Source organism: Stigmatopora nigra, chromosome 1, assembly GCF_051989575.1.
Source record: "Stigmatopora nigra isolate UIUO_SnigA chromosome 1, RoL_Snig_1.1, whole genome shotgun sequence".
NCBI classification, from domain to species: Eukaryota; Metazoa; Chordata; class Actinopteri; order Syngnathiformes; family Syngnathidae; genus Stigmatopora; species Stigmatopora nigra.
Genome location: NC_135508.1, coordinates 6020449 through 6032970, shown reverse-complemented (window position 1 = coordinate 6032970; position 12522 = coordinate 6020449). Strand labels below are relative to the sequence as shown.

At 38.3% G+C, this 12522-nt stretch overlaps 1 protein-coding gene across 3 annotated transcripts in view; it reads right to left on the bottom strand.

Annotated features, from left to right (window-relative positions):
• The window catches only part of LOC144205509 (TOX high mobility group box family member 2-like), a 109936-nt gene that overhangs the window by 25780 nt on the left and 71634 nt on the right, over positions 1–12522 (bottom strand). For all 3 annotated transcript variants that reach the window (XM_077729936.1, XM_077729927.1, XM_077729918.1), the window contains exon 4: positions 6511–6774. In XM_077729936.1, coding sequence (XP_077586062.1) covers positions 6511–6774 — 264 coding nt within the window. The remainder of the gene's footprint in view (positions 1–6510; positions 6775–12522) is intronic.

Genomic DNA, 12522 nt, shown 5'->3' with positions numbered 1-12522 from the left:
GCAATTTGCTGCTATATTTTTTGGATTCATATTTCTTTTGATAGGTTTATTTTAAAGCAGTTTCACAGTGTTTTTCAAGATGGAGTATACTTCAATTATTTCAGGGGATTTCATTCAAATTGTATTTTATAATAGATTGTCTATATTTTATGCATGACAAGATATCAATGTCTATCTACAAACTCAGGCTCATTTATTTCTCCATTTGCCCTTCATTTTAAAATCTCCAAGCTTCAAATGAATGAAGTAGTCTGCGTCGATTTGATGTCATTGTTTGGAAATGTGTATACTGCAACCATTCTCTCCCTTGTCCTAAATGCTAAGTGATGCAAAAATACATTTCCTTTCAGATTGAAGTAAATCAAGCTCACATAACCTTAAACCGATCAGTGTCTCTGACAATGCACATACACCTCAACGCACACTTAAACCCAGACGTGTTGTTAGTGTTAAATTTAAAAATTGTAACTCTCAAAACCAGTCTTTGTCTCAAAACCCACCTCCAGAACACCTTCCTGAGGTCTTGGCCTTAACTCTGAAAAGTCTTTGTGTTGTGTTCGTCTTAGACTAGCTAGTTATGCAAATTGTGTACAGACTACATACGAATATTCAACTTACGAACAACGGTACATACGTCTGTAAATTGCCTTCATGTCAAAAAAAATGTTCGTAAGTTCGATTTTCTATTGCGCTGGCAGCAGAACCAAAAATATTGAACGTTGCACAAAGGTTGCAAATCAATTGAATGATGCCTTACAGTGCTACCGCATCATTTACGATGAAGAAAACAAGAAAACGGTGCAATCGTCATTAGAAAGCTTTTTTTTGGCCAGTTTGTAGTAAATCTCTCTCTCTCCATCTCTCTAATGTATGTATACAGTACTGTATGTATTCTCTCCATGTTATTAAATGTTTTTTTCAGTACAAACCAATGCTGGTTACTTATACAAGCCTTAAACATACAAATGCACTTATACAAACCTTCAATATATTTATATCGGCCTTTAACATAAATTATAATCCAAAATATAGCACTGAATCATCTTCAATTTGAATAATTTCACTTTATGAACAATTTCCACTTATGAACAATTTCAACCTATGAACAATTTTAACCTATGAACAATTTCAACCTATGAACAATTTCAACCTATGAACAACTTCAACTTGTAAGCAAGCGCTTGGAACGTGACTCGTTCGTAAATAGGGAAGCATCTGTATTTCGTTTTAAATTATAAGACAAAAAATATCTTTCGATGCTAAAGAAACTCAGAGAATACTTACAGTACATACACAGTTGAGATTTGAACCCAGAATCTGTCAGTTGAGCCTCAACTGCTACCTTTACTTCATTGAAAAGAAAAAAAAACAAACACACACCAACAATCCCTTTTTTTAAACTGTCCAATACAGTCTCTTACTAACATAAACATACATAATATAATGATTTGAACCCTAAATAACTGGTTAACGGCTGTATATAGAAATTAATCCAAAGTAAAAATGAGTGGGAGTCCGGTGAGTCAGGTGTGTGGCATCAACTTGTTAAACTAGCAGCTGTTTTTTTGGCAGTCACAGCTTTGGCCTCCTTTAACTAGCCTCATTATAGCAGTAATGAGACAGGGGCCGGTGCTGTGTTTCAATATTTAAACGCCGCTGTGCCCCTTAAGGCGCTATTTTGAGCCCCTCCACGACCCCTCATTACTGTCTACTGGCAAATGTCCCTCCTACTTTATCTTATCAAAGACTTGAGCTTTCTGGCATCCCCTCCACACACACCCCAACAGCAGCCTCAAGCAGACCTGAGTAATCAGGGGGCTTGTTGAACATGAGCCCCCTGAGTGCCACCTCTTTCCAGGCTGGCAAACATCCTGACAGCGAAGGATGAGACAGGGATTCTCTGGCGGTGCTGAATATTCACACGCCAACATGTTACATTTCACAGTTTGCGCTCATCCAAGGCGTGTCTCTTTCTGGCTTGATTCATAGTCATGACCAGAGTAGGTCAACGTGAAAGGGAAGAGCAATGACGACAATAAAGTAACTATAGCACTAAATAGCACTTAGTGTTTAGCACGAGCATTGTTTCTTATTAAAACAAATGATAGCTTTGGCCCAGGAGTGCAATATATACAGTAACTAGGCACAACATTGTCACTACACAGGCAACATATAAAAATATCTGAGGACTATTTTAAATTTTCAATAGTGACACAGCTAAAGATCGTGACCGGACGTTTGGTTGCTGGTCTTTTGGTCGCCGTTTTTTTGATCGCCGTTAGGGTTAGGGTTACGGTTACGGTTTAATATCTAAGTACATTTCACAACCATAACCCTAAGCCTAACGGCGACCAACGGCGACCAACGGGAACCAAAGACCGGCGACCAAAAGACTAGCGACCAAAAGACCGGCGACCAAAAGACCAGCGACCAAAAGACCGGCGACCAAAAGACCGGCGACCAAAAGACCGGCGACCAAAAGACCAGCGACCAAAAGACCAGCGACCAAAAGACCGGCGACCAAAAGACCGGCGACCAAAAGACCGGCGACCAAAAGACCAGCGACCAAAAGACCAGCGACCAAAAGACCAGCGACCAAAAGACCAGCGACCAAAAGACCAGCGACCAAAAGACCGGCGACCATAAGACCAGCGACCAAAAGACCGGCGACCATAAGACCAGCGACGAAACGTCCGAGCACCGCTAAAGAGACTTTTATCATCATTTCTTCAGCTAAATAATTAAATAACCGATGACAAAAATGTTATCTAGAATAGAGTCGTGATAAAAATGACCAACGTAAACCACAACCACAAGGAAAATAACAATAATTCATTAACAAGAGATGCCACATCAGCATCTTCCTGTAGGCATACTATTCGATGCAGTTCTTGTAGTTATCATTGTTTCTACTGTGTCATCAGGCTAAGGACTCCCCATTTGGAATACTTTTACTGAAGATGACTTGGGAAAAAAACACATTTCATAAATACAAGTGTGAATTCTTACACTCAAAGTTGCTCATAAACAATAAAAATTAAATTTCCCGAATACGGAATGAATAAAGTTATCCAATCCAATCCCCCCAAAAATATTTTAAACCCAAATTGAAATCAGCCCTTAATAATACGAACACCAAAACCGATAGCTGACGTGGAATTTGCCGATTTACCAACAGCTGAAAAAAAAACAATTAAAAATGACGTTTTCAGAGGAATTTTCATGATAAATTTAGTTCAAATTAAAATTTCTTGTGGTTCAGTGTTAGTTTACAATGCACCTTATGATTTAGCTGTTAATATCTGTCCTGGATCTTAAGGCATTCCAATAATAAGAATAAAAGGGGGCTGGCAGTCAGGATAAATTGGACTTTTGTGCATTGCTGTTTTTAAAGCGAACATTTTGTGCCTAAGCAGCATCTTGGTGGTCAATCCACTACTCTCAATCGTGAAAAGGTTTAACTTTACTCACTGTAGGATCGATGTGCACTGAGGAAGAGAATCCCAAAGCAGGGAGAAGAAGTTTACAGAGCTTTAGCCTAAGGCTACATGTTGTACAAAAACCAGCAACAACATCCCTTGAGAAGAAACGAATCCACTCCTCCAGCTGAGCTTTTACTTGTAGGAGGTTTATTTGTGCACTAAAGGATAGCTTTTATTGCAGAGAAATGTATCCTTTAGGTACAACTTTTATTTGCTTTTTTTTTTACTGATGGTGAACAAACCTGCAAACGATTAGTATTATGGTAGTCAATGTAGCCCCAAGTATTGCTTTTTTTCCATTGGTGAGCAGTTCCACAGAAACTGAAAGCTTATTTGAATCCGCCTTCATTTTCTTAAAGCATAGAGCAGACAGAAATTCAATCTTACATATTACATCCTTATCAGTATGAAATTAAGGTTAATTGAGTTTGCAGGGGAAACATCGAATGAAACATCCCTTAATGGAAAGAAAATGAAAACAACGCCATCTTCAATTTCTTTAAATATTTCTCAATATATAGCCTACTTTCCTATTCCACAGCCTGAGAAATAAGCCCCTCTTGTCCCATGAGATAATAAATGAATTGAAATCCCCCCCACTCCTACCTCTCTAACCCCCCCACCCCCCATTTCTTTCTTATCGGTCATCTATTTTTCTAGAGTAAGCTATTACTTGTGGTGGTTGCTAGGCGACAAGAAATATTATTACATGCTATTATTAGCCAGAGCTTTGCAAGAGTAGTACTAAAATGTAAAAGTGAGAAATATGAATGCGTTACATAAATCTTCGACCCTTTCAGCAAGCGTGCAAGTCTGTGTTTGTGCAGTGATTTACTGCAGTGAAAGTCCATTTATGAGAAAAGGGGGTGTGAAATAAGAAAATGGAACATTACACCGAAGGGCTTTTGGAAGGTAAATAATTGCAAAGGTGAAACGAATGTTGTTTAAAAAAATAAAAAATGACACTCCCCTTCTGAGCCTTTAAACAATATTATTGTGGTTTTGTTACACATTCTGCAAACACAATGTAAACATATTTGTCCATAAGGCGAGATCGGAGTGCTAATCTACTCATCTCAATGACTGTATAGGTTTCTCAAGCCAGAGGCTATTTTATCGACTGTGTTCCAGTCAATAACATCTTTTAACAGATTGCAAATACAATGTTCCCTCGCTACTTCGCGCTTCAGCTATCGCGGACTCAGAGCTTCGCAGATTTTTTTCAGGAAAAAATAAATAAAAAATTTAAAGATATTAAATTAAAATTAGGGTGGAAACAAAATATTCAATAAGAATTAGTAATTGCATCAAAAAAAGGCCAAAGAAATGGTCAATAACATGGTGAGAGTTCAGGAATCGCATTGATGACGTCATAGCTGTTCTAGGCGCATCTTCACCGCCCCAAAAAAAACAATGTTCACAACTCCCAATAACGATGTTTCTTACGTACAAAAAAATTGCAGAAGATCCTCCATCCGGACTACTATGATGTTTTTGCTTGGTGGTGCTTTTGTGCACGTGTTACACATTTCTTTAAGCATTTTTGAAGGGGCACGCCTACTTCGCGGAAACGCAGCTATTGTGGGGGGTCCCGGTCCCCATTAACAGCGATAACCGAGGGAACACTGTATTCAGGACAGCAATCTGTGACCTGATACCGAGGCCTTTAGCCACCACCCGCAGTGAAAACAGAGCAGGCAACTTATTCCGTTTGAGAAATAGAAGAAAAACTGCGTAAAACCTGATTAACGGAGGATAAACGCCACGGATGCTCGCATTAAAGCATAAATATTCATAGTAGGGATTGGGGTGGGGTTAAGTGTGAGGGGTGGGGGTAGTATTCATGTCAGATGAAAGTATATGACGTTGAATAATTAACCATACAGGTCATCTATTATTCATTTGGTTCGATTCTATGATTAAAGCATCTGACTGTTCAGCAGGGGTATTTACATGTTGAGTCTGAAACATGTTTGACACAAGAAAAAGTCCCCTTACTTTCACAGAGGGGAATGAGGGTCCCTTTTTAGAAAAAGAAAAAGTAGCTGACTAGGGACATTCCCTCTTTTTGTCAAGGTTTCAGTTCAAAAACCCCCTTAAAAGCTCCTCTTTTTTACCCTCTTTCTCACTTTTCCGTTCTTCACAAATAAAAATGCAAAACGCTGAGTTTCTTGCTTCCTTTCTTGCTTCTCTTTGAGCTAATGAAATCTTTAAGTTGCACAGTTGAGGCGATATTAAAGGAGCTGTGCACAGCAAAGATGTACGTGGCTGCAGCTCTGCGCACTTCGTTTATAAATGTTTCACACGGCAGGCTCAAGCCTTTGCTTTGACTTCACGGTCTTAGTATCCGTGGCCTCTAAAACGTGCTGATTTGAAAGCTAATAGAGGAACACTTTACCATTAGGAGAAAAAAAAATCATCACAGGGAACGAAGCTTATTGGAAGATCAGGTCTGCGTAAAAGTACCGTATTTTCACGACTATAAGGCGCACTTAAAAGTCTTAAATTTTCTCCAAAATAGACAGTGCGCTTTATAATCCAGTGAGCCTTATATAAGGAAAAAACAGAAAATGAAACACCACCAATGTCGGATATTAAAAAAAACACAAACGCCTGAACTAAAACAATACTGTTAAATATGCAGATGCCATCTTAGTTTACAGAATCTTCCATCATATAATTCCTCCCCCACTGCAAGATTTTATACAAAAAAATCCAAAACATCAACAATGGCTGGCTCTAGAGGTGACTGTGTAGTGAGTGCTTCATACCTGGAAGTCAATAGTAATTACCGTATTTTAACGACTATAAGGCGCACCTAAAAGTCTTAAATTTTCTCCAAAATAGACAGTGCGCCTTATAATACAGTGCGCCTTATAATACAGTGCGCCATATATATGAAAAAATGTCATTCATTGAGGGTGCGCCTTATAATGCGGTACGCCTTATAGTCGTGAAAATACGGTACCACATCATGGGATGTGACAATGGGCGGAGAAAAATGTGAGAGGGGGCTGTATGTACTTACTGAGTGCATAGGTCCTGAGAGGAGGTGGCTGTCCTGACCCAGCATGTTGGACATCATAAGGGCAGGCAGCTCGGGGTAGGAGTAGGTGTTGAGCAGGCCATTGTGGGGCAAGGTGTGAAACGGATACCCTGACTCATGCTCCATGAGGTGTAGCAAAGAGGGATCAGCATGATTTGGGGGTGTAATTGGGGGGATCTCGTAGTCTTCATCCCCTGCTCCTCCTCCTCCTCCGCCATTGCTTCCTCTGCCTTGACTGGAATAGCTCTGAGAATGCATACAAGACAAATTAACAGCAAGGTTAGCGCATTATTGTGCATGTTTTTTTTAAGTAATGTATATTGAAAATATCAAATGCAGGTGGGAAAGAGGACTTGTATTTATGCTTATGAGCAATTTAGAGTCTCCAACCCACAGACATGCATTAGTATTTCATTAGGAACGTGGGCGTGAATTGGCGCACAGGAAGCGAATCAGCAAGAACACAATTTCCAACAACATTTCCAACTTTGCACTTGTATCTCAAAAGCACACCATCAGTTAATATCATGTACCTCATTATTCCAAGAGTAGGGATTTTAACAAAAATCATCTTTCATCAAAAATCATCAGCATTTATCTTGCCTAGGGAAGTTTTTTTGTGTTTTGAGTAAAATGTGTATTAACTTCATTCAGGAAGAAGTATTAAGGAATTATTTTATTATTTAACAATATTATAATAGGGAATATAAACCACTTCTAACCAACAGTTCTACAAGCTATTTTAGTACTTAACGCAGGGATAGGCAAACTACGGCCCGTGGGCCACATACGGCCCGTTAGGCTTTTTAATCCGGCCCGCCAACGTTGTCCAAAATGTTTTTTTTCCCCCAAGATGGCGCCGTCACGCGGAAGCCAGTGGCAGCTTTGTCCTCTCTTATTTGTTTTTCGTGTTTTACAGCCCCTCTATCTTTTTGTAAATGACATTTTAATATTTCTTAATACATTCCTGTTTACTTTACTTTGTACTTTATACTTTAATGATGAGTGATGAGTATGTTAATACTTTAGTCATTTTTTTTCTGTTTATGTTTCATATGTACTGTTAACGGATGCACTTTTTTATATGTATCGTATCTTGTGACCCGGCCCATCTGTCAAATTTTTAAAGTCAATGTCGCTCCAGGGCCGAAAAGTTTGCCCAACCCTGACTTAACGTATTGATTAAAAAAAAAAAAAAAACATACAGCCTTAATTTGTTTGCAAAGAACCTCATTGACCATCAAATTATAGTTATTTTAATGATCTCACCAAAGCAATCAAACTATTGTTTCTCATAATAGGTTTGTGAGTGTAAATGAGCTGCAAAAAATGCATAGGAAGTGATGCATAAGCAGAGTGTGCGACCGTCTTTCACAGCGCTTGTCTTGGCATAATACTGCACAGAGAGAAAGATGGTTTGCTGCTCTCAAAAGCATACTGAGGATGTTCACTAGGGAATGAAAAGCAATTTTGTCAGCGACAATCTGATGCCAACTCCCCTTTATAATGACTGAAGAAAATTAATCATCACAAATAATATTCCAGTGTCAGCCTTTCAAGAGCTTTTTAATAGAATTTTTTATTATTCATGTCTCGTGGTACACATCAACCATAGTCCGTTCTGCAACATTTCAGAAATCAATTCAATCTCTTTCTCATGTAGTCTGTCATGCCGCCCGCCAGTGCAGCAATTCTTCTTACAAACAAACATTTAAAGCCAACAGAAATTGTGGGAAAACAGCTACGATATCACCCTTAACAAAATTTGGGCAGGAGACCTAATGCATTCTATTACCGGAGGCAATGTAATAACACTAAAACACTTTACTCTGAGTGCTGAATGTGCTTTTCTTGATGATTCCTTAAAATGATCAGTTCTTTTTCCACCGCATTAAAATGCTTTTGCAACGACTGTTGTCATTTAGAACTATGGTTGCTAGGGAAACAGTATTCATTCATTTTCCGAACCGCTTATCCTCACAAGTGTCGCAGGGAACAACACAAATCTTAATGCTTTTATACGTATCCAAATGTAAAAGTTGTTGGCATTGTCAAGAATTTCATTTAGTAACATGAAACAATGACAACTTTGGTTAGTGTTTTGTCCATTTTTTTCTTTATATATTTATTCATGTATTTATTTATCAACGATCAGGCCTCTGACCAGACTGGTGGCGGGGTGTGCCTGTCACCTAATCACAGGCCCAGCCCCTAACGAGCGGGGTAACGCCAGGTGGAAGTCATCAGCAATCAAGCAGTATATGAGGCCAACAGGAACCTGACCATGATGCTGGATCGTCTTATAAGTTCACTGTAAAGTACCCTCTCGCATTGCCTATCGCTAATTTGTAGACCAACGACCTCTGTTTGTCCTCGGGAATTCGACCACGCCAATCCCACGGACCAAGGAACTGAATTAGGATCAACGAGACCCAGCTTACGGAGAAGATCATGAACCAAGACAACGGAAAGGACAACAGATCAAGTCTACAGAACCAAAACGAACCGAGATCATAACATTAACTTACCTATTACCTATCTATTTATGTCTAAAATGTCTTTTTCTGTGTCTGTATTCTCACCCTCTTGCTACTGTGACAACGATATTTCCCGAAAACGGGTTGAATGAAGTTATGCAATCCAATCTTGCAATCTGGAAACGAAGGGGGTAACATACCGAGCCTATAGCTACTCGTATTAATGGTGGATAGATCTCTGTTCAGAAAAAGATGCAAGAAGATTGGTAAAATGATGACCGATAAAGGTGAATTGTACAGAAAATACTTTCGATCTTGACCACCAGCATGAATGACAAATGAATATATTGCCAACCTTAAAAATAATAAATAATTCAATGAATAGACTTCTTACAATATTTTTAATTAAGTTTTCCCGTTAGAGGGAAGGTAGAAAAAAACCTTTGTATTTCGAGAAAGCAGCAGTCACAAAAATGCAATGATTAGCTAATTAAGATATTGTGAGCAGATAGCTTACACATGAATAACTTTGAGAACAAAACAATGCAAACATAAAAGCTATGATTGTTCTTCATATATAAAGAGTGCAGATAAGAATTGAATTATTGATGTCTAACTCAAAATAAAGTCTTGATATGACTTGCTCCCAATATCAAATGTGTCCTTTTCTAGTAAAAATAAAATTGAAGGTTCTCATTCTTGTCTCTAATCAAAACAAAGCTGTTTATTGTTTATTGTGAATATAAAAAGAAAAACTCCATATGGATCGCATAATACAGACATACACTTACTTAATTTTCTGCATCATAAAAATACAAAAGGCTGTTTGAGGCTATTCGGTAGTTGTGCCTTTCATTGTTTTTATGAATGTTGTTTGCCTTTATGGTTTTCTAAGATGCCCTTGGAGAAAAGACATGGGACAAGGACATTTCATGTGTAATATTTTCAAATGTAAGATAAATAATTCAAAAATATACTGTCTTTTAGGGCATTGAAGGACAGTGGATCAAAGAGGGGTCACAATGAAACGCCTTATGTTGATTCAGCCCTTTCCTTGTAACCTTCAACATCTTTCCAAAGCTGAAATTTGAGTATATCGGCCATTTTCTCTAACAACGGTATTCATTTAGCTACCTAAATGTAATGAATGCAATAGTTTTTGGTTTGCCAATACTTTTCTGCTACATAATTAAAATGGTCCTAATATACAGGGATGATTTCTTAAGTGAAGATTTGAAAAAAACTGTGTTTACAGTGTTCCCTCGGTTGTCGGGGTTAATGGGGACCGAGACCACCCGCGATAAGTGAATTTCCGCGAAGTAGGGATTCCCCTTCAAAAATGTTTAATTTGAATTTCATTCAAAAATATTATTATTATTATTTTATTTTTTACCCCCTTGTATACAGTACACCATATAGAATACGGGTAGAGAGAGTGAAATTCATGTTATAACAAAAAAATTGTAAAATATGTTGTTTCGATGTAATATTTGTATTTTTTTACCAAAAAAATCAGCGAAGCTCTGAGTCCGCGGTAGCTGAACCGCAAAGTAGCGGGGGAACACTGTATACGATTTAATTTGAGCATTATCATAAAAAGAAAAACTAAAAACTTCTGCAACTTGTTACTTTAACACACGCACAGTTATGAAAGTGCATGATATTCAGCATAATGAAGTTCAATTCATTTTCTGTGCTGCAAATGCTCATTAGTACAGAGTACTGTATATTAGTTCTTAATTGAGTGTAAACCAAATCAATTATTAACATAGAAAAACATTGGGGACATTAAAACAATCGTATTTCAAAAGATTAATGTGTCCATGCTTAATGTTAATTAAAGTCAGACAGATTAACTATTAAGTGATTCAAGAATGATTGTTTATTTTAAGGTTGTGTATATACGTTCCATTATCTCAACTGCCATCATGAGGTTCACAGGGGTGCTGGAACCTACTCTAACTAACTACAGGCAGAAGAGGTACACCCTGAAACTGTTTTCATGACACAGGTTGGACATATAAAAGTGACAAACCATAAAAAAAAGCCTCAAACTAAATAACTTTCATTGAGTATATAACGTCCTATGGAAAGTCATTCAACCATATGCTACGGTGTGAGTAAAATGACAGTGCAACATGTTTTTTTGAGATAAACAACAGCTGGCCATGCATAAATAAAGATCCTCACGTCCAGTTTGTGCATTCTTGATAGATACATGGCAACAGTAAATCTTTAAAAACATCTTATAAGGAATTACAAAAATCTCCTTCAACAAATAACCTTGCGGCGCAGACAAAAACAAGAAATAAAACTCATAATCAACTATGTACACGGCTGAAGAGTCCCTAAAAAGGCTGCTTTACTTGGTTTTGAAAGGGCAAAGGGAGCACATTTGTATCACAAGGAGTATAAAGTGTGAAAGAAAAGAATGGAATATCACTTGGTTGACTGACAGCGAGACAGAACTAGGATAAGTGGAATGTGCGAGTCGGGGGAAGGTGTTATGAGAACACGGTAGGGTCGTAGTTCGTGTCTGTCACTAAAGGACAGGTGGGCTACGAGAGGCTGTAGCCAATGGTGAGACAGCAAACTAACCTCTTTTCTACTACACGTGTGCACTGGTAATTCTCTCAAATGTCACATCAAAATGGATCTCATTTAAGAAAGACCGCTCTCTGAATTGCAGGTGTGGGTGGACAATGTATTTTAAAAAGGTCTAGAAAAAGGCTAAGTTTTGAACCATTTTGGTTTTCTTGTTCAATGTTAGAATCCAAGCTAAAGAAGGATGTTTAAAAAATATATATATTTCCTTCAAACTGGAACAAAAAGGGGTCCACCATATGTTTTAGTCATCTAATCTGAACATATATATGATAAATATTTTGTATATCAGCGGATTATCCCTCCTCCAGGGCACATATTGTGCAAGGCATTAATCACTTATGGCACGCCAGAGCAGGGGTGGGCAAACTTTTCGGCCCGGGGGCCATATTGACTTAAAAAATTTGACAGATGGGTTTGGGTCAGCACAAGATACGATACATATAAAAAAGTGCATCCGTTAACAGTACATATGAAACATAAACAGAAAAAAAGCACTAAAATATTAACATACTCATCACGCATCATTAAAGAAAAAAGTATAAAGTACAAAGTAAAGTAAAAAGGAATGTATTAAGAAATAAAGAAAAAAAATGGAGGAGCTGTAAAACACAAAAAACAAATAAGAGTGGACAGAGCTACTGCCACCGGCTTCCGCATGACGGCGCCATCTTGGGAAAAAAAAAAACATTATTTGGACAACGTCGGCGGGCCGGATTAAAACGCCTCGTGGGCCGGATGTGACCCGCGGGCCGTAGTTTGCCAATGCCTGAGCTGGAGTATAATCACCTTTATTTTTATTTTCCTGATGTCACTCTTTCAGCCCTTTGGTTTATGACTGGCAAACCGAGTGGAGACAGGCAAAAGGGGCGGGGTGGAGAGGAAAGGAAAGGAAAAAGCAAGGGAGGGGTGC